Source organism: Triturus cristatus, chromosome 5_2 (assembly GCF_964204655.1).
Source record: "Triturus cristatus chromosome 5_2, aTriCri1.1, whole genome shotgun sequence".
Taxonomy (NCBI): Eukaryota; Metazoa; Chordata; class Amphibia; order Caudata; family Salamandridae; genus Triturus; species Triturus cristatus.
The window spans coordinates 419,866,713-419,894,101 of NC_140588.1; the positions used below are offsets into that span (position 1 = coordinate 419,866,713).

At 42.0% G+C, this 27,389-nt stretch overlaps 1 protein-coding gene across 3 annotated transcripts in view; it reads right to left on the reverse strand.

Moving 5' to 3' along the window:
* Positions 1-3,007: 3,007 nt before the first annotated feature.
* Positions 3,008-27,389, reverse strand: part of PIEZO2 (piezo type mechanosensitive ion channel component 2) — a 1,161,909-nt gene continuing 1,137,527 nt past the window's right edge. For all 3 annotated transcript variants that reach the window (XM_085607342.1, XM_085607341.1, XM_085607340.1), the window contains 4 exons: positions 24,003-24,131; positions 22,087-22,166; positions 8,248-8,428; positions 3,008-5,580 (listed from right to left, as the gene is read on the reverse strand). In XM_085607342.1, the coding sequence (XP_085463468.1) occupies positions 5,328-5,580; positions 8,248-8,428; positions 22,087-22,166; positions 24,003-24,131 (643 nt within the window). In that variant the 3' untranslated portion in view covers positions 3,008-5,327. The remainder of the gene's footprint in view (positions 5,581-8,247; positions 8,429-22,086; positions 22,167-24,002; positions 24,132-27,389) is intronic.

The following is a 27,389-nucleotide window of genomic DNA, read 5'->3' on the forward strand; positions in this document are numbered from 1 at the left end:
TTATCGCTATTGAGATAAGCGTTGCTAATAGCACGCTATCTCAGCGATAAAAATTCACGCTAGCCGGCGATAATTATCCTAGCGCTAAATGCGCTTAGAGATAATTATCGCCGGTTGTTGTTGATATGCCCCATAGACGGGGTATAGTTGGCTGCTCCAGACCACTTCCAAAAGCTCTGGAGGCCAGCACTAGTCCAGCCTCTTCATATCAAGTGACAGGCCACCATGTCAGAGGCCTGAATAGGAAGTCCCTATTTTAACCCAGCCGAAGCCCAACTTGTGGGCTCTAGAGATGTAAGTGGCTTGAATAAAAGAGCCGCTGGACAGATGCGTGCACACTTCTGTCGGCTGGGATAGTCTCAGGGCTGACAAATGTGATAGAGACTAAGAAAGTCACAGCAACTGTGAGGTGACAACAATGTGGATGCCAAACAAAAGGGGGGCCTTGCGTCAGTTCAAGGAGCAAGGAGGTGGGTGTCTTAATATAGTCTTCCAGCCAGTTTCAAAGACATATGTTCCACTGTGGCCTCACGACCCCTCTCCACACTGCACCATCAAATGGTAAATAGTGTCCATTGGCCCAGAAGGCCCATAAAAGAAGGGGGAGAAGCTACATACATCCCTCCTCAAGAAAGCCGCCACTACATCAGAGCTTTCTCTACTTCATGATCCGCCACCATTCAGGTGCTATTTTCTTTTTTAAGGGGGGATCTCCTCTTCCTCCCTTTCTGATTCAGCCTCCCACCCGCCTCAAATACCCCTAGGGGCCTGATTCACAAAGGTATACTTCAACTTTTGTGTAAACTGATGTTTGTTTTGGAATGCACAAAACTGCATGTTAATTTCAGGTTTAAGAGTGTTGAGACTGCGTAGTTGGGGCAGAGAAATCTGCACATAAAAACACAGGCATGTTTTATTTTGTATGTGCTGAGTTCCCCGCCCCGATTGCGGAGACACTTTTAAACTAAGCATTAAAATGCAGTTTTGTGAATTCCAAAACAAATGTAAACTTACACAAAAGTGTAAGTTTACCTTTGTGAATCAGGCCCCCAGTGTTGCTTGGTTCCCTGCTTTAACCCCCCTGTTTTTTTCTACCTCATCCCTCCATTTGAACCTTCCACCCTATGCCATCCCATATTCTCTATATCCACCCCTTTCGCTTCTTACCTTTGCCTTTTCCACTTAAATATTTGAATTTTGTCAATAAAGTTACTTGGTCATTTTGACATTTTTCCAATATATAATCAATTAAATTAAACATTCTACTAATTAAATCAAATTGGAATAAACTGCAGCCCTTTGTGAGTTCAACTGCTTTCCTAATTTTTTGCTTATGCATGAATTACTGCAAAAGTAAAATACTGCTCATAATGTTTTTTGTGCATGCCGAAAATATATGTTTACTGTTAAAAAAATATATACATTTAGGTGTGTTTAAATGCAATCTAAACTCCGTATTATACTACACTGCCCTGTGGCAAACGGAAACAAAATCTATTGAATCATCAGCACTCATTTTAAAAGGAAAATGACAATATCTTGTTAGGCAACTGTGGTTTATTCAGTGTGGCCAGGAATGGTCAGTTCTAATGTTCATTTGTTAGAAGTGTAGGTAAAAAGTGTATTTCATTTTTCATATGTCCTCTAGGATTTCTATATTACGTCTCGACTCCATTTTTCCCAAGAAAATTCCATCCTTGGCTTCAGAACTAAGCATCTAATCGAAGAGTTGCTTATCAATCTGGGTTAAAGAGCTAGGTTCCATTATCAATCAGGATTTGTATAGCTCGGCTAATCACCCATGAGGGTATCCAGTTGCTGAGAGTACCGCTGCAGGGTGCTCAGTTAAATAGCCAGGTCTTGAGTTCTTTTCTGAATGCCAGCAGAGATGCTGAGGTCTGAACGTGAAGTGGTAGGTCATTAAAGGACTTTGCAGCAAGGTAGGAGAAGTAGCGTCCTCCTTTGTTGCTGCAGCAGATGCGGGTTGTCTGGACAAGGCATATGGAGGCCGAGAGCATGTGTTATCATTACGACCATTCCTAATTTAAGAGCTATATCTTTAATATGCTCTGAGTGGAGTCAGCTTTTCTATTTATCGTCTCAGCCGAACCTTTTCATAATGTGCAGTTTCTAAACCTCTCACACCTTCTCGCCTGTAATCTTTTTCACACTGTAATCATTTTTTCCAAAATGGGTTGATATTCAGGGTCTTGGTCAAGTTACACATTTTACTGAAATTCAAAAAGAATTACAGCAGTACTCTTGTCAACATCAGACTATTACAGATTCCAAACCGTACTTACAAGAGGAAACACATCTGCAAACGGAAAGATAGCAATTTTCAATTTCCAATACTGGAAATGGTGTCCAAAAGTCTATTTACACTTCTAAACTTTTTTTTGTTTCTTCACAATATTTTCTTCATTGAGAAACCACTTACATCAAAACGATATCCCCATTGTGATCCTGAATGTATGCTTAGTCCTGCTCATTATTGTAGTAAATATCTTACTATCTTGAAGCTTGGAAATTACCTACTAAACATTAAACCCTGAGATACCCACAACCCACTTCCTGTGAGCAAGTTATGTTTATCCACATATGTATCTTACTTGTACAGTTGTAAATTTGTGTTTTATGATTCATTGACCTAAATATGAAAGTAACTTGTTGTGGTTGTGCGCATGAGCATCTCAGTTTGTAAGTTTCTTTGAGAATTGTCCTGCTGTTAAATGTTAACTAGAAGTATAAAAAAGGTAATCACTATCTCACATATGAGCAACTGCATTCATCTCTAAATTACATCTTTAGATACATCCAATTAATTACCATTCAAATATTAATGACATAGTCTGAAATCAAATCTGACTCCTTGAGGTGCCAGCAAGCCTGTAAAGATTATTGGAAATGACTTCACTTAGTCCAGTGCCTATAAATCTGTAATACGTATCTGCATTATTTGTCATATATAATATTGATAATTCAGAATGCATGACAGAAAACTCAATTGCTGAAAAACCATTTTTATTTTGAAATGTTAGTTGTTTGCTCGTTTTATGAAAAAAGCAGCTATTTAGATGGGTTCCAAGAACTGTAGAAATTATTCTACAAATGTTGGCTATTTTGAAGAGAGTCATACAGTAGCACATGTGGCATTGGGTATAATGCCACTTCCTCTTCCTTGTATCATGCAAATACAGTTTCAAAGAGGTAAAACAGCTTGCTGAATTGAGAGTATGTGGAGAAGTGAAAAATTCCTTGTTTTATTTTCCTTGTATTCAATTGAAAATTGACAATGGTGGGCAGAGTTCATCACCATACAACCTTGAACCCTAGTGGTCAAAGTTCATCACCATTCAATGGATGATACAATATACACCATGAAAATACAAACAGGAAATAACAGACGTAATTCACTTACGACTGTGTGAATAATACACAACCATCAAACTTAAAGAGGGGCAAATCCAATTATTGAGAAACCACCACTTCAAGCCAGTGTTGGTGATACTTTTCTGATAAGTGGTGCTGGACCATGAAATTCCTTCAAATATTGTCTCTTGTGTAAACATAATTGTAAACCTTCCAACAATTATAAAAGTTTGTCACCAACAGTAGTCATATTCTGAAGATTTTCATTTTCAGGAAAGATCCAGTGAATTATTACATTTGCTGAAGATGGCTAACAGTTTCAATGTTACTTTTTCATATTCACAGCATGTAATCAAATAAAATGTGCTGTTTTATTGGAAGCACGGATTATGATATTGGTTCCGGTAACATTGAACTCCATTGATGTAAAAAGCCCTTTTAATACAGTGTACCACTCAGATAATACCAAACGATACTCTTGAAATGGAATTCTGCCTGTATCAGCAGTGGGGGAACTATTTCTAAAGAACAATCACAAACATATGCAATTGTTTCCAGCTCTGAATGTTCTACAGCAGAAGTTAGAGGAAAAATGCTCCTAAATAGTCTTTGCAACATGTTTTTATTGTAACTAAGTCTTTTAGGGAATAAAAACTGTACAGTGCGACCCTTAGCATACCCTATTCCACTCAATTGTTTTGCATATATTTCTCAGAAATTGCATTTTCTTTTCGGACATGGAATTAAGATTACATTGCAAGCACAATTGTTCATTCTAGAATTATGTTTAATTCGAGATTTGTGGCTTTGATAGGAATTATTTAAGATAGGGAATTCTTATCCTACTAACTATTCCCAAAGTAGGAAACTAAAAATCTGCATTTGATGTAAAAAACATGAATATAAATATGCTTATGTAAACATTTCTTTCAATTTAAATTAAAGGGGACGTGTAGTAGGCAAACCAAATGGGACAAGTAATATAAGACACAAGGTGACATGCAATATTTCAATTTTTGAATTGCATTAACAAATTCCAAAAGTTTCCTATGGAACTGGGTAGATTTATTTGGATTGATCATTAACCACTAATGTGGGTGAGCATAGACGGAAGAAGCGTCCAATAGATCATCACATATATCTTCGTAACCATTAAGTTTACATTGATTGTTTCTATTTTTCCTGAGAAAAGTCATTAATGTTTACCGAAAAGGTTCGCTTTGACTGTACAAATAAAATAAGGCAATGTAGAAGATTGTCACTTTTTGTTTGTTTTTGCTGTAAGAGGTCAATCTGTGGAGGCCCCAGTACCATCAAACGTCTCTTCTTCCAGGTATGATTATGTTCCTTCGATCTACTCTTGTTGCTTGAGGTCTGTTGGAGGCCAATCAACTTACCATCACGTGGCCTGACAATTTAGAGACAAGATGCATGCCAACATATTGCACGATCCAAATGGTGTCATTTCGTAGAACGTAAATATTCACTTCACAATCTATGAGCGCCTTCCTTTTTTTGACACATTTTCTCGTCTTTTTCCCCATTGTCCTTTCTTTCCTTCTTTCTTTCTTTCTTTCTTTCTTTCTTTCTTTCTTTCTTTCTTTCGTTCTTTCTTTCTTTCTTTCTTTCTTTCTTTCTTTCTTTCTTTCTTTCTCTTCCTTCCTTTCTTCCTTCGTCTCTTTCTTTCTTTCTTTCTATTTAGCCTGACAGGCAGTATGATATCCTGTGACCAAATTAGAAATATAGTTTTCGTGTTTCTGGAGGAGTGGCATCAAAAGGCCTTTTTCACCATTAATCCTTAATTTGGAAGGCAGTGTAGATTCCAAAATAAGTAATCCCCTGGACACTGAGTGAAAAACCACTGCTACCCAGCAATAAGAGACATAGCTCTTATATAATTTTGTGCTTTTTTAATCAGACAAAGTCAACTGAATCCCACCATGGGTCCCATGTGATCATTTAGTCTTTTCCCTTGTCCATTTGATCATAGTCTCTGGTGATCGATACAGGAATATTAATTTGGCATACAGGTCTTCCTCTAATTCCAGTTCTCCAGTCTCTCGTACTAAGAAGATGTCTGTGCACAACTTCAGTATCCGGTCAACATTTGGTAGCTCTTCAAACATGATAGAGTGTGATATCCCGCTGAAGAACTCACGTACGAACTTTCCAATCACCAGGACAACAGAGGCATACAGCCCCATTATTCTGTGGAATAAAGAGAATTTAGAGTTATTTAGAGACTTGATATAAAAGAAAATAGGTATGTTTGTAATACAGAATCATTTAACTGTTTAATTGCTGTTGGCTTGAAAGTCTCTGGTATCCCTCTTAGGTCTATACCCCAAGTTTAGCTCACATTATCCACTCATGTGGTATTTCCTATTCTGCATGAGAGGACAATGTGATAGCGCAATATTTACACAAATCAAACCCTCAATTTTAATACAGTGTCCAGATTTCTTACAATTCTCATGGCCCATGCCTGCCAGCACACAATCTGTGGTTGTGCTCTGCAGTCGACGCTGGAAAAATGAACATATCCTGCCCATACTCATCCTCTCTGATCTGCCGTCCATTGAGCTCAGATGACAGGTGGTATTTCTGCTATGCGCCATACTGGGGTGGAAAGTTTTTGTGCACCTGGTGGTTCCAGTTCCAGAAGATATAGAGGCGTTATTGGAGGTGGGGCTGATTTTTTTTGATGTGACAAAGGTGCTTTTATAAGGCAATGTTGCTGAGCCTGAACTCTTTCAGTGATGCCCGCTGTGCTGTAGTGTCCTGCTGGACACGTTCTAGTGTTCCAGGATTGTGTTGCACATACATCTCTACACTCACAGGCGTTACCGGTCAGGTGACCCTGCTAATAAAAGAGGCGGGGCAGACGTGCCCTAGGCCAGTTACCAGTAGCCCTACTACTGTGTGTGAGTCTTAGGATTTGCAACATGTTTGGCTCGATTGAAGCATTCAACCATCTCAGTACACAAATGTTTCTTTTTATTCTGATCCACCACCTCGGAGCAGGCCTTAAATAAACGCGCTCCAAAGCTCAAAGTTAACAGATTGCTGAAGTTATAAGTAAGCACGAATTTGAGATGTGCTGAGAGAAAACTGATTAATGAAACGTTTTTTCACTGCTAATTCTAAGAAAAATTACGCATTTTCAAGAATAACTTCACTGCAGTTTACACAACAGTGCGGACACGGTCAAACTAGGAGTAAAAAGGGCGGAGCACAGCCGCAGTTTTCCCAACATTTTTGCAAGGAATAAACTAGGCTATTTTGTTTCATTAATTGTAAAAATACACACTGCTTTAATTATTATCAAGTGGATTTTTAGGTGTTATCATGACACATTACCATTCAAGTAAATATCACATAACAAAAGGCCTTTCAATAAAATGTTTGTCTGACTCTCCTCTCTAAGAAGACTTTCTAGATCTCTTATAAGAATGTTGCACTTTCTAGAGATTCACACCATAAGGGTAATTTCTCAAAACAAATCTTTGCCTCATGTAGAATAAACATGGGTCAGTGCATTTTTACTTGATATAATATCTCTGGCCAATCTACTTTGGAGCCCCGATCAGGATATATTTAAGTGTAGACAAAGAAAATTAAAACTTTTTTATGTTGTATTTTTTATGGACGGGAGGTTTTGTTGGGATATATTTTATTACCGCCGATGAAGGGAATTATAAACCATCATCTGGCCCCACCTGTAAAAACCATGTCCATCTTTTAGCCTGCATTCTTTTTTACATTTGTTGAAAAGAAAAAACACCAAAAGGTATGCAAAATTCTGATTGGCATAGAAGGCCTTTTTTCCTGTTGACTGCTTCTGTACTGCGGGAATAGGAAGATCCAGCGGGACCAAATGATCAAATTGGTTGGCCACAACATGAAGAGAATTGTTGTGGCCTCGATTACAGGCCTCAGAGACCTGGCACCCATACCCAGAAGTTACCTCAGGAAACTCAAGTAACTAAACCTTGCGCCCCTGCCATGCACTGCTTAGGAAACTCACATATTACAACACTCATGACATGTTCAATAGCATCTTGGATAACATCAATGATAACAACTGAAATGACATAATTGATGATATCACTGTGCATGGCGAGAGCGCAAGTTATAGTTACTTGAGTTGACAGTAACTGCTGAATTCCAGTGTTTTTTATAGTTTAAAATGTTACGTTTTAACTGACTTTTCCACCAAACTGTAATTTTACTTTAACCTTTGTTTTTTTTCTGTGAATATATGTGTGTGTTTATATATTTATATGTGTGTGTAGTGCTCCTGTAGAACCTCTTCACCTATTCTTAAGTTCCATTGTCAATTAGCCCCAAAACATGTATAGTGGAAAGGACATGGGAATATTCAGGGAATATAATTACACAATTGGCAACTGGTACCAATAGAAACCGCTGCACACTCTTTGTATTGTTTAATAACAGGGAGTTGGACATATTGAAGCCAATCAAAAAGGCACTTATGAGTAAATGAACTAGTGATACAGGAATACTACTTCATATACTCATAAATGCCTTTTTGAATCTGCCCCAGTATTTCTATATTAGTTTGTCTTTATCAAACTCTTATGCATAGTCAGGAATTGTTGTCAACATTTGGCATTTATCTAGCCCCACTGCACCTATATTTCAAAAAGAGTTTCCTCACGATAAGAGACTTTGCTCCACATGTGATTCGGCTGTACAACAGAATCTTTAATTATCGAGCAATAGTTAATACTTATCAAAATATAGAAAATATATAGACATATTCAGAATTAAAGCAAGCTAGGCTATAGCAAAACATTCACTAGCGGTAAGTCTCCTCCATTGTGACTATATTAACATATATGGATTACTTACCCATAGCCTGCTAAAAATCCAAGACTGGGAGGACTAACTTTGTCACTGAAAACAATCAACTCCAGACTATTTTTGTTTTTGTTGAAGGTCCTCACGGGTTGGTTTACAACCCACCATTCACGAATTCCCTCTGGGCTGATTTCCTTTCTGAGTGAAACCGTAAGGTTGACATAGTCCCCATCTGTAAAGAAGAAAACAAGTAACATTGATTTACAATTCACTGATTATTCACTGAATAAAATATAACCTAGGTTTAAATACCAATGAAATGTAAACACTACCTGAAGCAGATTGATATTTCTTGTAGGTAGGAGCGTAGATAAGCGGAGTAGAATAATGGAATAAGGAATGAGTTGTGATGCTCGGATCTTAAATGAACCTCAGTTTTACAGTTGGAAGAACTCTTAGAAGCTATGGAGATGTTTAACTTGAATGTACATGTGTGCAACCCTACCATACTTTCCAAAGTGTTAGGTTTCATTATTCAAAGGATCATTCCCAATGGCAGTCCCAGTGGCAAATATTTCAGCAAGTCATGTTCGGTGAGGGGGTAAGAGTTAAACAGTCTATATATGTGTGTGTATATGTGTGTCTGTGTCTGCCTAAGATAAAACAAGAGTGAGTGTCAGTCAGTTAAGCTTTATTCGATTATAAAATAATCATAAAAGCATATTTATAAAATGATAAAATCGCATGTTACAGAAAGATGGAAAACCACAAAATTGTGGGATAAGTTATACAGTGAAAAATCTTACATCAAGATAGTTTTTCTACACTTAAAAACAGACTTTAAAAACAACAAAACAGATAAAATTACAAACTCTTCCCCAAGGGATTGCATGACTATGAATGCAGGAAGGCATTGTCGCAGGCCTAGTGTTCTAAGCATCGGATGAATCCACCTTTTCCTCTGGACTGTGTAAAATTTACAAAAGAATAGAACATGCATGGTGAATTGTGCTGACAGCTCATCACTTGGGCAATTAGACAGCTGCCTAGACCAATCGTTAATTGCTGGAAAACTAAGCGACCTATGGACAATGCCCATCCTGAAACGTGTTAATAAAAATCTTTCGAAGTCCGAAGAAAAAAAATTAAATACGACTGCATCTTAAAAGTGGTCAGAATGTTTTGGTGAGCCAGAACAGAGATTTAATCTAATATTTTCTAGATACTGCAAACAGCTAAGTTTAAAAACTTTCTTATTTATTTTAGTCAAGGTACTGGAGTTAACAAAATATTCTTGATGTCCTAATTTACAAAAGAATTCCTTGACATACCTGAGCCAACTTATATGTGACGCCCAATCTAACCCACAGCAATCAGTAATCATTTGATGATTTAAAATGGTCTTCTCTGAAGTCCAAATATGATGCCAGAAGAGAATTGGTTGAATGGCAATGACATCCGCTATATGTGATATATCTAGCTCCGAGTGGCAATTGAAAGACACCAACCGGGACTGCAAGCAGGTATCTAAGAAATCTATTTTCGGCCCTCTGTAAAGATGTCACATCTGCATGTCCCCAAATGCCCGCTCCATAGGTTGCTATTGCGACACATTTAGCTTTGTAAATTTGAAGTAGTTCCGAGGGAGGGCGTCTGCCCAATTTCTTGCTAAAATTAACCAGGGCTGCCAGTGACTTTGAGAATAATAGTCTTCTTAGATTAACAGCCTGTGTTCACGTGCTAGTACGATCAAATAAGACCCCCAAGTATGAAAAGGTATTGGCACAGTTTAGACGATTCTTCTCTAAGAAGAACGGGCGACACTTTTACTCTCCGGTCCACATTTTAAAATGAATGTTTTGGAGGCGTTTACTGTAAGGCCTAAGTTGGACATAAAGTTCACAAAACTAGATAATACTTTCTGGAGACTATTCGGAGTGCGGGCCATAAGCACCGCATCATCCGCATACATGAGCACAGGAAGTGAGTGCTTCCCTGCCGCCGGGAGGTCCTGGCACTCATCTCTCAGAACCCGATCTAAATTATTAATATACAAGGAGTGACCAAGTCTCCTCAGTAGTGGGCATTTGCACCGGCGTCCTGAGACAACTGAGGAAACTGGTTTCCCTCCTATCAGTTTCCTCTATGAAATCCATAGTCTCGGCCACCATTTTATCGCGCCTTGACTATGGGAATGTACTCTATCTTGGTCTCCCTCTGAAACTCACAAACCGACTCCAAGTTGTACAGAATGACACCGCTAGGCTGATCTTTAGCCTCCCTAGGAGGACCCATGCTTCACCCCTGCTGCTTAAGCTACATTGGCTCCCTGTTAGACAGCGCGCAAAATTCAAGGGCTTATGTATTGCTCATAAAACCCTCTATGGTCACGCCCCTAGCTATATTAGGGAACGCCTGGTCAAGTATGTTCCAGGACGTTCACTCCGTTCTACAGATGCATCTCAGCTAGTCTGCCCTCGGAGCAACTTGGCCACCAAGGGTGGGCGAGCTATTTCTGTTATCCTGCCACGACTCTGGAACCAATTGCCGGATGCTTTACGAAAAGAACCAGGTCTGCTCCCCTTTCGGAAGCTGCTAAAAACATTGCTGTTCAAAGACATTTCCTAACTTTTCTGTCGCCAGGACTGTCCGTACTGGGTTGCATGCTAATCTCCTTCTGTCAGCGCTAAGAGACCTGCTGGTATACACGCGCTGTATAAATCAACTTACAAAATATAAATACAAGGTAAAAAGAAAGGGTGCCAGGACACAGCCTTGCCTTACACCTCTTCCGACAGTAAAGGAATCAGTGCACTCACCCCCTGTCCCGAATCGAACCCTTGCCCCGATATAAAATTGTCTCATGAATGAGACTAGGGATGGTTCCATGCCCAACCTCTCCAAAATCAGCCATAGTTTTTTATGGATGACACAGTCGAAGGCCGCGGACAAATCAACAAAGGCCAGATAAAGAGGACCCCTTTTCGCTTTAGTATATTTGGCAATAGTTAATTCTAAATTTAGGCACTGATCTATAGTGCCCAGGCCCTTACTGAACCCATATTGTTTATTACTGATAATTGAATAATTATCTGCCCGATCCTGCAATCTAAAAAGGAGTACTCTTCCAATTATTTTGACCATGGAGTCTAAAAGCGAGATAGGCTGATAACACGCTGGGTTGCGCCTATCACCCATTTTAAAAATCGGAACCAGAATCGATTCACTCCAGGTAGTAATAAGGCTGGTCGAGCTACAGGCATTAATGACTTTTGTTAAAATTGGTCCCTAGAAAGTAATATTATGTTTGAAAAGGTCCACAGGAATGCCATCAGGGCCTGGGGCCTTACTACTCTTGCTCGTTGCGATTGCCTCCTCAATTTCATTAAGATCTAATTGGAGATGTGATAGGTAATTTACAGTCTGCTATTCTACCCTATCCCCCACCAAATCATTACTACTTGTTTCTGGACGGGGACGGGATGCAGAATATAATTTAGAAAAGTGATCAACCCATTCTCCCTTAGAAACCGCTATCTCTATAATTGCCCTCCCTGCATCAGCTAAAAAGGGAGCATTAACTGCTTTCCAAATGGCTGGAGAATCTTTCAATTCTGACGCAGCTCTCAGGGCATTCCATGCCTCCTATTTTAAAAGAAATGTTCTTGCTTTTAAGGTACATCTATAAGCCCTTCTCGCTTCTTTTATTTCTTCGTAATTTTTAACCTTTCTATGCAGTGCAAGTTTGAGTTTGGAGTGGACTTTAGAACAACTAGAATCAAACCAACCTTTATTTTGAAGGGTTTTCTTGCTTGAGTTTACATGAAGGGTTTTACCAATAAAGTCTGCTATTTCAGAAAAACCCTCCACTATTTCCGATGGAGGATGGTCATCTCCTAAACATTTTTTAATGGCATCACTACAGTTAGAAGTCACCTTTCTCATAAACGACTCCGGATCATTTTTTTTCCAACTGAGCGCATAGCCATTTTGTCTAACCAATGTAACATCATTAGCAAGGTGAGTGGACGAAACCTTCCCTTTAACTAGTCTACAATCAACCTTGACTCCAATACTCTGTGGGAAATGAATGATCGCTGAGGGAAATGTCATGAATTTGGAAATTTGTGACTCTGGAGGCATGTCTGGACGAAACTAGGATAAAGTCTATGGTAGAAACAGCCCTCGTCCATTAAACGTTGGGCTGAAGGAGACCGGGGTGCTGCATAAATTATTTGCGAAACCCATGTCTCCAGTGAACATAATATCATTTATAATATCCCCAGGTCCTGAGTGATTAAAGTGAGGGCAGCTAATTTCATTGTTATAGCCCAGACCACAGACACCAGTGTCCCAGTAGTGGCATAAATTGATGTTAAAGTCTCCACCCCAAATTAAAAACAAATCTTTAGTGGAGGCTGCCTGGATCTTTGTAATATGATGGGATATGGCCCCCAACACTCCTGCCAGCTCTTCACGTGGGGCATTATTATAAAAATTCACTACAACTATACCAATTGTTCTATCCAAATCCGCCCCTATTTTTTTAAAGCAACGATCAGCTGTCGGTGTTACAATATTCCCTAGGTTTAAGTAATGTGCTATATAGATGCACAGCACCCCCATTGCTCTCCCATGCGATGATGCAACTGCGGGTGTGTGAAAGGTTTTAAAACCGTTAATATGAATTGGTTCTTCCACCCAAGTCTCCTGTAAACATAGTACGTCAAAACCAGGTACAAACTCTGCCCACTGAGGATTCACAATCTTTGACTTTAGGCCAGCAATATTCCAAAACAAGAAGCAACAAATACCGTCTTTAGTAATTCCCTGTACAACCCTCAGACTTATTCCAGAGGCAGCGACAGTATCAGCTTTAGGAGGGATTATTGGACTATTGCCCAAGCTATGGGAGAAAGGGGCAGCTACAATTCTCCCCAGTTGCTCATTCCTGGGTGGTAAATCACAGGTCTCTAACCCAGAAAGAGGTGCAAACCGGTTCTCCAAAGGGATTCCCTGGCTAGATGCCTGATTGTAATTATCCAGGGTTTTACATGGATAAGATGGCATTTCCGAACTCAGTAATGGGTGAGGCCTAAAGAAATAACTCCGGGGTAGTGCTGTGATCTGCATACCTACAGGGGGAAATCCATAAAGGTAGTCAAGAATGGTTTTGGCAGCATATGGATTGTTAAAATTGATCACAATACAATCACTCTGTGACCCTTTCAAGGACGCACCCAGCCAGCCTACCCTTCTAGTCATAGTCATTTGGTTCGCTAGATGTGGCCCCCCCCCCCCCTCAACCAGAGCCCATTACAAGTCGATGTAGCCAATGAAGTGCCTTTTCCATCAGCTGGACAGTAGTGTCCATTTGGCCCTCCCTCAAAATGGGATTTTTTTTTAAAACCAGTACTAACAGTATTGCTGCCGGGGGAAGATAAAGGGAGGAATGCACTTTATTTTGAAATTGACTTTGGTTAACCGTCTTGCCTTCATGACCCCCTTGGGTTGTTTGAACATTGTTAGAGGTGGAAGAACCAGAAGGAAGTTGGGCCCTACTAATTTCCTGACAGTCAGCATGCTGGAGATTAATACTATCATTGTTAAGGGTAGGACCCTGATGGGGACCACCCAAGGTCTGATACTGGTGCTGATGCATTACAGCTCGCCCCTGTTGTTTGCGGGAGGTGCTACCCCCCCCCCCCCGAGAAATCTCATGCCTGTGAACCTGGTGGGAGGCAAGTCTAGCTGTTTCATTCTCTATTCCCGCAGGTGTCACCTGAGACTGTGCCTCTACACCGTTCAGCTGAGAATTTTTTGCACAGGAATTAGGTACTTTGCAGCCAGCCTCTAACAGCATCAGCCTCTCCTCAATTCTAGATGGTTTATAGAGGACAGGGTCCAGCAAAATGGAAAACATAGATTCTACCCTTTTCAGAAAAATCTCATCACCCAGGTAAGATGGTAAAGTACTAGTCTCTGAGTCCTTACAGATAATTGGTTCCGCGTGGATCACTTCCAGTTCGTCTGTCCTAACACGTTTCCCAGCACGTCCACTAGTACTGGGAGCAGGCACGAACACAGCCTTAACCCGCGTCACTCTATCGCTGGACTGTGTCGCACTGGCAGGAGGGGGTAGAACAGGCATTATAACTGGATCCGGGCTTGGGTCAAGCTGTATTAATGACTTTGCGGGTGAAAGGGCAGACCCAATAGCCCCAAGGGAGGAACGTTTCTGCATAGTACAGGAGGGGTCCAGTGAGAGACGTTTTTCTCTTAATTGGATTTCATAGGTTAAGACCGACTCCGCTCTCGTGAGGAAAGCGTCCAGCGTGCCCACAACGCCACCCTTCCATTTACTCATATTTCGATGCGTGGAATAAGCCCCAGAAGAGTCCACTGATGGCAGTACAGAAGGTATCCAAGCGGAGAAGCGAAGAAAAGCCAAAGGAAAAGCAGAATACCTTTGGAATATGCGGATGTTAGAGGGAGACTCCAGCCTCCTTCGGGCTCCGTGGGCTCTTGTGCGCTACGGTGTGACCGGTGGCAGCCCAAGTGCTGCTGGGACTCTGAGTCCCCAGCAAGGTTCGGTGCCTCCCACGGGAGTTCAGCAGGCAGGAAGGCTGTGTGAGGTGATGTTGGGTCTATCTAGCCTGCTCCTCTCCTGCTCCTCTCCTGATCTGCCCCTCTCCCAAGCTCTCACCGCAGCTCCTGGTTCTCCTGATGCTCCTGACGCTTGAGGTCCCCTGGCCACCCCCACGGCACTGCGGCACCGGCTCACCGGGACTCACCGGAGGTTTCCAGCGGCCTCCTGCGGCTCCTAATGCAGCTTTCACAGCTCAGCTCCTGGTTCAGCTGGCTCTTAGCCCCCGCGACTCTGCTCCACTACCGGTAACCGCTGCTCTCCCGCTCTCCTGCTCTCCCTCGCAAGACCAGGCCTGGAATCTGAAGGTGCTTCTGAACTCCCCCCCACTGTTGTTTTGGCCATCTGCGGGATCGCAGCAGGTCGCAGCAGGCAGTGGGCAGCAACCTTCCTGCCTTCCGCTTCTCCACTCAGTCCAGGCTTTCAGCTATCTCTCCCGAGCTCTCCCAGGCTCCGGAGCTCAAATGCGCCTGGCTGCCTGTCCTGCGGCTGGATGCGTCCCGGCTGGGTAGCGTTTAGCGTTTCATTGGACCCCTCTGACACAAGGCTGAAGCTGAAGTTGGTGAAGAACCGTGAGCCGTGAGCAGTTCGGCGTCTTCCTGGCACTCCCGCTACCACCAGCGGTCAGAGCAAAAACATGGAATGGATGTCTGCTGTCAGTCAGTGAGTGACAAGGAGAGAGAGTGAGAGAGAGGTAAAGAGGGAGAGAGAGAAAGTGAGAGAGAGCTTGGGATCCAAAAGTGCTGCTTAATTCAGGTGTCTGTATGTGTAGTTGTATCTTATTTTTGTTCCGATATTCAAAATAAATCTCCAATATGGGAAATCAGATGGTGAATATTAGTGTAGAAAATTACATTGGGTTTACTGTGAATTTGATTCTGCCTTTTATGTACCTTGATTTTGGAGTCCACTAAGGGTTCATGACAATATACCACCAGGCAACTTGCATTTGTCTGAGAAAGAAGCCCTCCCTTCATGCTTGCAGCATATTAATAAAAAGTGAGGACTGGTGTAGGTAATCTCTGCTGCTGTTAACACGAGGACCATATTTTCAGCATACAAAAAGCAATGTTCAAAGAGCATTGGAAAAAGGGTATTTTCTATGACAGTATTATTTTTAGGTCGAGCATTCGAGACCTCTTATATATACTTTAGTATATACTTATATGTGTATGTACTTTGTGGGCTCTGGAGATCCGTCCTAGGACTTGTCTGCTTCCGCTTAGGGACTTTTTTTTCTGTTCAACTGCCTCTTTTTAACTGTCTTGATACGACCAGCAGAGGTCAGAAAAATACCAGAATCACTTTAGCAATCTCTAGATTCCAGTCCATAGAAACTGTCTTCCACGAGCACCCGTAGACAATAATATTTTTTCAAATCTTGTATTTTCTGTGATATGACCACAGAAGGCTCTGATTTTATATTAAAAACAGAGCTTTGGACTATACCATTTACCTCTGAAAGGCAATATTTCTCTCTATGTTTTCCCATACCTGGTGTGTCACGCAGTTTGGTGCTTACTTTCCCTCCATGTTAAAGAACAGTAGATGTTTCAGCACCCAGGCTAATGTGCAGCATAGCTAAATACATGTAAGGTCCCAAAGGCGAGACCGATTGCATTGCTATGTTGTTGGTTCTAGGCAAATACAATTATGCCCACAATGCTTTCAAACGGATGTCTAAAGACAGTTAGCACAATTCACAAAGCCATTTTAAGTGTATGTAACTTGAAATTACTGGGTGCAAGCACTTTCATTCGGTTAGGAGTGCGAATTCACCTTTTATTAATTGCTTGCATTTGTAAACTGATTTACCCATGCAAAGGACTGTGCATGGATAAATCTCCCTCTAGAAGCAAGGGTTGGGAGTTCCAGGAAAGAGAAGTCCTGGAAAGTTTGGGAACACCCTGGAACTCTCAAGTTTTTGAGTCGTCACAAAAGACTGCACAAACACATTCCAACTCTGGAAACAATACGAGACATACTTATGTCAAGGACAAGAGAAACACATCTTCCCAACTGGGAAGTGGCAGGTAATACCTCCATAACTGGAATGAGTGAAAGAGAAGGAGAAATTAAGCATTATTTAGCATATGTGAAGACATTTTCTCATGTATCGTTGTACCCTATGTGCAGCTAGCTGGGCATGCAAAAGACATTTTCATTAACAGAAGCAGGATCTTACAAAGGTTTTCCCTGAGTACTCCTCAAAACCATTAACTGTTGTAAGCTTCCAGGAGTACTCTCTTGGAACGGATTATAAATTAATAGAATTGCAAGGTTGTAAACCTTAGGGTGCGGATTTGTTAATTGTTTTAGAAACAACACCAAACTCAAGTTTAATAAAATCTGTTTGTTGCCAATGTTGCACTGATCGGAATTTGAGATGCTAATTTTGAAAGTATAAAAATATTAAATAAAATGAACTTGAAATAAATAACTGGTTACCCATATTTTGGTACAGATTTTGGCTCTTAATTATAAAGTATGACCTAAAAAAGACCAATCAAATACACACGCAAAGATGCCTGGATCTTGCCAGGGAGTTAATCAAAGTGTTAATATTTTTCCTGAGGACAAGTTGGTGAGTGCTGTGGCAGATTCACCACCTTCATGATGAAGTTTGACCACCATAATTTCCTGTTACAGCAGCCAAGTCCATGGTGGCTAGACTCAACAAAAGATTTCCTCCCCTTTCCATAGACCTCCATCAAGCATTCAAATGTTGTGCCAGGGAGTGGAGAAGCTCTTACACAAACCTTCAATTACCCTACATGTTGGATTGAAAATATATCACACTAGCTTTGATGAATGAGTTATGGACCAATAACATTGGGTGGTGAGTTTGTCTAAGAACAGCTTACCACTAACCAGATAAAGTATGGGATATTGCACTCATCTACATGACACAATTCGTAAACATGTTTTTGCATGTTCAGCTTACATTCAGAAATTTCTTTTTATCAAATATTACTCATTGTGGCAGTTCACATAATATGGATTGACATTCAGAAAATGATTTACTCACAAGAGGATTTTAATGTGAGTATATTTACTACCAGTGATGGTGAGTTATTCTAGGGCAAATGAAAGTTTGGGAACACCTCAAATTGTACTAATTTGTGGGTAGTTTTTAGGAATGTGGCTTCTATCAATGAAAAGAAGTGGGAGAACAATTGATGGGTTAACATCAGACTTTTTAAAACATTCAACATTTTAAATAACACATAAACTTGTTAAAATATATAACCCATGCATACAAGAGAAAATATTTCTGAAATCCATTCATCATATGTCACTGGCTTGCCAAAGCCAAATAAAACCACCAACACTGTTTCAACTGTAGACCAATCTCTCTAACAAATTAAAAATACTGATAAAAATATGGTCCAACAGATTAAGTAAAATAATTATACACTTAATAGCCATGGCCCAAACAGGGTAACATCAAAGACAGGTAAGGCAGTAACAAATTAAGATAAGCTTGAGATTTAAAACACTTGACAAGATCCAGTATGGCACATCACCTACTAAAAGGGTTAGATGCAGAGAAGTCATTTGACATTGTAAATTTACCATATTTCTTTGAAATGCTGCAAATAATAAACATTTCTTTGGTGATAAAATTAAATGTAGAGAGGTTAAAAAGCAAATTTGAATATAAATAGAACACTATCAAGGGCAGTTCACCACTATAAAAAAACAAAACAGGAATTCCCATTATCCTTTTTTCTATTTAATATACTCCTCAGACCCTTGACAAACGCTAGGAGGTCTATTGAACATTTATGGGATAAAAATAGGTGTAAGTATGTTGGTAATACTTAACCCCTGAGAAATCCAACCCAGAACTGCTTCAACTAGTAAATCATTTTGAGTCCTTTGCGAGCTACAAAATCAAATGAAATTTGCTCTTCGAGGTATCTTTGAGGTACCTGACTGAGCGCAGTAATTACTGTGCCCCCACCACCTGGCCGGGGATATCCTACAGTGAGCAATTGACAAATTCCTGCTCAAGGAAATGGGTAAAAATTCCATAACCAATCAGCAGTAATTCCTTGCTAATGGTATGGAACTCCCACTCTCAACAATGGGGAGATAGAAAACTTATTTGTCTGCTCTCCAGCAATAAGTCCCTATCAAGGCTTGGAGGGAAACACTAGTCCTTTGTGGATGAAGACAAGATTATAGAAATGATGTACTCTATTTTTGGAGAGGACTGCCATTTTGGATTTTTTTCAGAATGCTATCAAGGGGTGGGACAGCCAGTAAGCTCCTTCTTTGAGCATCAGTTAGAGATGAAGAAATAACGTGGCATCACCTGAGTGGGTGGGTTTTTCACTAACCATGCAAAATTCCACCTCCCTTCATACATCGTTGCACAGGAAGGGCAAATTGAGAAGGCTAGTGCTGCCGTGACCTCTGTCAGGAACTTGGGGTTACACAAAGTCTTAGGGCCCGATTCACAGAACTAACTTAAGACAAAATCCTAAACTTACTACCATTTTGGTATTCACAGAAGGCACTTACTCATTTTGGTATTCACAGAAGGCACTTACTCATTTCGGTATTCACAGAAGTTAGGAGTTCTAACTTTAGGACTCCTAAATGCCTTCTGTGAATACCGAAAGTCTTAAAGTTAGGATTTTTCTCAGTTTAGGAGTAGTAAAGTTAGGACTCCTAACTTTAGGACTCCTCCTAAATGCCTTTTGGGAATACCGAAAGTCTTAAAGTTAGGATTGTTCTCAGTTTAGAAGTAGTAAAGTTAGGACTCCTAACTTTAGGACTCCTAAATGCCTTCTGTGAATACCGAAAGTCTTAAAGTTAGGATTTGTCTCAGTCCTAAACTGAGAAAAATTCTAACTTTAAGACTTTCAGTATTCACAGAAGGCATTTAGGAGTCTTAAGTTAGTTCTGTGAATCGGGCCCTTAGCTTGCACTTGTGGTCTTTCTTGGACTCTCTCCAAGGGCTGTTAGTATCAGCTCCTCGATTTTCATCCGGCGTCACTAGCAAAAGACCTGCCATAGAGCCCTGAAGGGGCAGTGTGGAATCCTTTTGTGACTGCACCTGCTGTGTTGTCTAGGGAAGTAGGCACTGTGAACTCTGTTTGTTGTGCCAGAGAGTGAGTATTTGGTGACTGGGGAGTGCAGGCATAGAGGATGGTCTTCTGCGTAGGACCTGTGGGTGCTGCTGAGGAGCTGAAGAGCCCTGGGTCAGAAGATTACGGAAGCTGGGCAGGAGGACATGTCCCGAACATTTACAGAGAGCTGCTGTTGCCAGTAGAAGTGGAACGCGGTACCGTAGACTGAAGGGCTTAAGAAATCTTTTAATAGAATCCTGGCCAGGAAAGTCCCTAGTTACTCAAAGTCATACCTTTCCCTGAGGCAAGTTTCCTGAAGCAAATTATACAAAAGAACAGTGAAATTGTTGCAGCAAGTCTAAGCTCTTACTTTACCTCATGCCTGGTGTTTTCTGCATGGGGGCACTTGCCAACCTCATCAAATCTCCAGTAAAATGTCGTGCTGCAGTGACTAACCTTTCTTAAGTAGGCTTTAATAAAAAATCATAAATACTGTTTTGATATACCTCCCTTTTAGAGATGAAGAAAATAATCTCCTGTCTTATGGATCCTCCTGGCCTCACCGGCCTGGCCATTCCAGTGGGGCACGGGAAGCATGATCCACTACCCCCCACACCCCACCCACCAGAGAAGGCTCAGGCGAGAAAGTGGGAGAAGCCATCTTCAGCACCCTACACCAGAAGTTTTCAGGTAAGCAGAGGAGGTGGAAGGACCACATGGCTGAAGAGCCCTCCTTGTGCCACTCTCCCTTGGGTGTTGGGTAGGGTGGGAGAAGTGTGGTGAGTGCCTAAGTTGGTCAGGGGTAAGTGAAAGGTCATCTGGCAGCTGTTATCCTTGGATGCCAGGACAAAATAAAGAAAAGGCAAAAAAAGCACAAACTCATTAAAGATCAACAGCACATGCTTGATAATCCAGAGCGTCTTGATCTTTTGGTAACCTGGAACATGATATTGAGATTGCGGAATATAGCTTGTGTTCTTCATTAGTATAATCAGAATTTTGCTCTTAGTTTAAGACATATCATAAGCGAGAGAGAGAGATATCACAACAACCTTTCCATGTTTTAGGTCTGGCCACATGCCTTATGTCTCAGCTATAATGGAAGGCCACGTGTTAATGTTCAGGCCAAAAGCTTTGATTTACTAATAGGGAAATGTTATTGTTAAAGGCAGTAGGCCCTGTTTGTGATCATCTTGACAAACCCAAGGCCTGAAGGCTCACAAACTGTTGGTATATAACAGATAATGTAACCAGGCAAGGTTTATGTGGTCAGTTGCTCCCTGTGATACATTTTTATGGTAGGTGATTTGAACCATGGTTATTCTGTGAGCTCCCTTATGAGGGATTCATAACTTTGATACCAATGAAATGTTAGGTATATGTGTCACTTTATGTGTAGTATTTAGTGATGAGTGTTGTTGTGTTTGCTGAATTCTGAGTTTCTAGCTCACAAGACCTCCCTGAGTTAGCCCTGGGCTGCTTCACTTTGCGGTTCTGAGAATCAAGTACTAAAAGGAGTACTTGGTCCCCAGATTGAGGGTCAACTGTATGGAGGAGCCAGGACAACCGAGAGAAACATTTGATACAACTGGGGTCAGAAACTTCGAAATACTCTTGAAACACGTCCCCTTCCCCCACCATGATTCATACACTTTGTTGACCTATTCCCACCTGGGAAATGGCCCCTGACTTACTAATGCCAAGTGCAGAAGCAAATCTTTTTCCAGAGTCTTGAAATAACAAGCATTGGCAAATCCAATAGGTTTGCCAGAAGAATAAATGCACAATGATGTGGTCACTGTTGACGTTCATTCCTCCAGAATGCAGTGGGCACCATTTTGATGGTAGTTAGGTGTGAGAAGAAGAACTCACACTTATATGAGCACTAGGATGAGCAGATGCACATAACAGCTCAGCCGACGATGACTATAATGCTGTTTTATCTTCATCTCAATTCTTAGAGATTCTGCTTTTACATAATATATGGAAAATATTATGTGAACATGCTCTAGGAAAGTTCAATTTCAGGGGTTTTGGTAAGCAATGATACCCACTACTGAAAATCTTTCAGCTAGCCTGCCAATCATCGGATGTTTTAATGAAATATTTTTTAATGGCATAAAATAAAATATAGCCAAAAACATTTTAATGTAGTATACTTACTTTTCAGCAACTGTCTTACGGATTTTGTAGTAGAATCACTGGGTGCTTTGATGTACCATGGAAAGATTTGTTCAAGGACCCTGAGGAAAAAAATATATTTTAACATTTACTTATTTTATCCCAAGCACACAGACTTGAGCAAAAGTATGCTCTGTCTAAAATAGATACCTATTCTTACTGTTCTTTATGTTACAGAGTCAATTGAAATTGTCACAAAACCTCACTCTTCATTAAACCGCAAAAGTGCAATGGTGTCAGGTTCTCACTGTTCTGTAGAAATCACAGTATTGATTCTCAACAGCATAATCACTGGAAAAGCTGTTGCAAAGGCTGGGTGTATATGAAATATCATGTCATACACAGTGAGTTTATATCAATTGGCATGTGGGAAATGGTAGCTCCTCAGCACACATCACATATGTATTACCTAGGAGATGATTGTAAGCGTATAGGTTTAGTTAGCCTTTTGCAAAAAATGTATTGTGGCTATATTACTTTTCCCTTTAACCCCTTCAACGCGGCGCGGATTTCCGCGCCACGCTGAAGGTTCCGTGCGCGGGCGGGGCCATGACGGAGCGGTTCCGTCATGCGCACAGCGTGACCGTCGCGCATGACGGAACCGCTCCGTCACAAGCACGGAAAGGGTTAAAGAATACAATTTAACCGAAACATATTCATCTAAAATTAAGGACATCTAATTGTTATCATTTTTTCATGTGCAATGACATACACTATGTAACCGTCTATATTGAAAAAGAATGCACACTAGAACAGGATTGTTTTTATTTTTGCACAATGGCTCAGAAGTGATTACCAGAGCACATGGATTTGTACTGCTGATACAATGAGATCATTTGCCACAAAAGAGATTGCCTTGTGCACCGTGGTCCTTTGAACTTGATCCCTTATTGGACCAGCGGTCAGTTCAAGTATTTGAGAGCACTGGACATATCATCCCAACAACTGAGTCATGGCGTTTGCTGGCTTGTGTATATTTTAGGTGTTTTCAGTAATCAGCAGAAATTCAGGAAGACCACCACTACAAATAAACATAAACTGCCTTGCACCGTGCTTTGGTTGACAGCTATTCATGAGGTGATCTCTGTATCAAACTGGATTTTATGTTTGTGGTGAGCTGTATGCCCTTCCGTACCAATTCTTGGTGGCATTGATACATTTGGCAGCTAAACTAAATGTAACATTCTAATTTGCCATTCAAAGGGGCAGATTTACAAGCCCCTTGCGCCACTTTTGAGTCACATTTAACATGGGAAAAGTGACGCAAAAGTGGCTCAAGGGGCTTGTAAATCTGCCCCAAAGTTTTTATAGATGTAATGAATCATCGATAATGTCACGTTGGCCTTAAAACACTTAACATGAGTCTTCAGAATGTATATTTGAGTAGTAAATGAAACTAGGGCCGGATGACATATATTGAACAGGCATTGTACAGTTTTGCAGCGGGCAAACTGCGATGTTTTGTCCTGGTCCTGATGGTGCAAATGCTGTCCTCTCACAGTGTAACTAATCCCCTGATTGTATTTCTTTACATTCTGGTACTGTCTAATGTTTGCACTGTTCAGCTGGTGCAATGTTTTTGGGCGATTGAACTGCACTGATGCAAAATGTCCAGGTACTTAGGCATTTACTGCCAGCAGAATGTTTTAATCAGAGTACTGCCTAACATAAATATTGTGCCCTAAACAATGCCTCATTGAAGTTAATAATAGAAATCTACGCCCAATTTAACTTTGTAGATTGTTTTACAGACACTCTTTGTCAATCTCAGAAATATACTTTTGAAAATTAGTTAACAAATATTTGTTAAGTTTCTAAATGAAAATGTCCCCACATTATTACACACATTCCCGAATCCACTTTTTATTGCTAAAAACTTCTTGATGAAGATTTCTTACACGTTCGATGATTTCTCCGTTGTTGTATTGGCAGACATCATTGTTGCAAGTTCCATTCTAGTGTCGTCTTTCAGATTAATTGTGTACTTGTCAAATGTTATTTCTGCTTTTGCACCAAGACTGAGATTTCTATTAAATGGAAATGAAGAACACGTTTGTTATGGTTTTTGTAGTCAAATGAAAATTTAAGCAATTTTGAGATTTAGACAGCTATACAGGCACGCTCGCCGCTATAGAACAATTTCTGCCAATATTATTCTAACACCTTTGACTGAAGCTGTGAAATGTTATATTCCTTTTGGTGGTACTGTAGTCACAGGGTAAACAGCTTTCTGTAACATAAGAAAAGGTTTACACAGCCAATAACATTTGTAATGCTATGCACAACATATTGTTCTAAAACGTTAACCTGTCTAGATGTACTTTTTTACCCAGCAACGGATAAACATTAGAAATTGCACTTGGGGGGATGGGGTTCGGGGGTAGTGGAAACACAATATCGTTGTTAAAATATAATCTGATGTACTTTTTTTATTTTTTGTTTCAGTAACCAGTACAATAGTTAAGCAATATATAACCAGTTAAACAAAGCACAGATTTAATAAACTCATTTGGACGTAGAATCCCCTAAAAACTAAGGGGTTTATTCATAAGAACGTGTGCTAAACATCACCAAAGTATGTTAACGCAACTTTACACATCAGAGCCTATCGCGGGAAAATAACCACGTGTCAACGTGGAATTCACAACAAGGTGGCCCCATGCAATAGTTTGCCGAAACCGCAGCCAATGCCCGCGATATAACCACCTCGACGGAGATAAAAACACAAACCCCAATGCGATGGGCCAAAGCGCGATGAGGAAATCAGCGATAAGCAGCGCCAGGCCTGCAACACACACCTGGCAGGCGGGAAAAATCACCATAAAAACACCCAAACACAAACTGACCAACACCCAAGCACCATGGAGGCAGCCGGAGCAGGCGCAGAGGACGAGCGCAAATCCACAAGCACCCCGGACGACCAGCCCGGGACCTCGGGGACAGGGAAGGGCAAGGACAAGAAGAAGAGGAAGATGAAGTTCAGTCCGCAGGCGAACAGGATCATAGTCACGAAGGTAATGGAACACCATCAACAACTGTTCATCACCTCCGTGTCATTGGGCACCAAAAATGGAATATGGCAGGACATCATGGACAAGGTGAATGCCGTTGGAGAGCACAAGAAGACAATGGACAAGGTCAAGAGGCGATGGAATGACATCAAGCGAAAGACCAAGGAGAAACTCGCAGCCAACCAGAAGGCAGCAATGCAGACTGGAGGTGGGGACCCAACGCAACAGCTCGTGCTGGATGACATGGAGGAGCTGGAGTTGACAGTCATCTTTGTGGATACTGTGGCCGGAGTCGGGGGACCGGACACTCCTTGACAGGACACAACACAACCGCAACAGGGTGAGTGACCACTGGGTACTGGGGGGACGGGTGGAGATGGCCACGATGGCACAAATGCACAATCAAGCAGAGCACAGTGCACACCCTCAATGACTCTGGGTCATCGCCCAGATCTATAGACTGTCAGACTGTACATGTTTTCTGAATGTCAACATGTACAATGCGGTTACATACATGTGGACACATTGCAATATACCATCTCCACTTCACATTGCAGGGCCACCGTCAATACCCCCTGCAAAGCAGTACCAGCCACTCTTCACTGATGACGAGGAGGACAACCCCAGCATCGACGCACAAGCCCTCCTAGACATCATTGACATCATCCACTACTCACCTCCAGGATCAGGGCTGCACAGCTGCATCGAGGAGACCCCACCCACCATCCAAACCACCCATAAGGAGGCACACACGGCCCCGGCAGTCTCCCAAGACCCCCAGGAACAACACACGGCCTTCCATCACCGTGTGCTGGAGGGCCAGAAGGAGACGGCTGAGCAGGTGCGGGTGGGGTTCGACCTCATGGCTACCAAACTGGACGCCATCCATGGTCTCCAACAAGCCCTGACTGACATAGCTGGAGTCATGACGCAGAGAGAAGAACACCTGTCCGCTCTGGGGGCTCCAGCAATACCAGCCGTGAGCTGGCACACATGCGGAGGCTCATGGAGGACATGGTGCGGATGGAGGCGGAAAGGATGGCAGCCACCGCTGCACACCAGCCAAATGTAGCTGGGATCTACTATGCCCTGCAGATCCCCATCATGGCATTGCTGCCACAAGGCATGGCGATGATGAATGCTGCTACCCCCACACCATCCACATCTCTGCCCCCTGGTGTGCCATTGCTTCACAGTGTGGCAGACGTATCCACTCCGGCACCTGATGTGTCAGTGGCACACAGTGCCTCAGCCGGTACTGCAACACCCACAGATAGGGCAGAGCACACATCCGGTGATGAGGACGTGGATGAGTTTGTGATCAGGAGGCACTAGCATTAATTTGCGCCACCTGGCCTGTTTCTGCTTGGTGCCGACATGGCCCCATAACCTTCCACTGACCCCCAATACACTCCGATGCACTCACCTTGGACAGCTACATGGACTACCATATCCTTTTTGATGACCAATGCCACGGCGACCAGACTGTGGATTGTACCCTTCCTCTCCTGCAGTACTTGTCATCCCCGGATGGACTCTGGCTGGCCCTCCACGGGCCCATATTGTGTAGTGTGCTTGGCATTGCCCTGTACCACTCCAGCTGCAAAACTGAACTGGATGTGCAATAAACATCCAGTAACACACTGCTGTGTTATGTCTTTCATCATTCCTGTATGAATGTGTGGATGAATGTAGGGACATTGATTTCCCTTGCATTAATGATGCTCATCCTGTGGGATGCAAGTCAGAGGGTGCTACATTGCATATTGTGTACCGGGTGCCGTGTACACTACAACAGGGACACACGCATCAGTCACTTCCATGTCCAGACATGGACTGAATCACGCCCAGAACCCACGAGTCATTGTTGCAAGCCCTGCGCTGGTCCAGCGTATGGCAGGCCAGACCACTCCACTTACGCTCCGGGGGGGGCCCTCGTTGCTACCCGTCGCAGGCATACTCGCTGGTGGTGGGCAGGTCACTGGTTTAGTTGTTAGCATGTCACAGCCACTCACTGAGGGCAGGTTTGCACACACACCACACCCATCCGGCACAGGCGTTGCAGGCCATGTGACTCCGCCAACATATGGGGCCAACGACGTCACATTCCCCTCTGCCGGTGGTGACTGGATGACGGATGCTCCACGGTTCTCAATCATAAAGGGCCCATGAGTTGTTGCACACAGGGTTAGTGGCACCTTAGGCCTTGCGGCCGTCATGGGCCTACTACCACGTGTCGCTGGCTGGGGTTGCACAGGGTTAGTGGCACCCGAA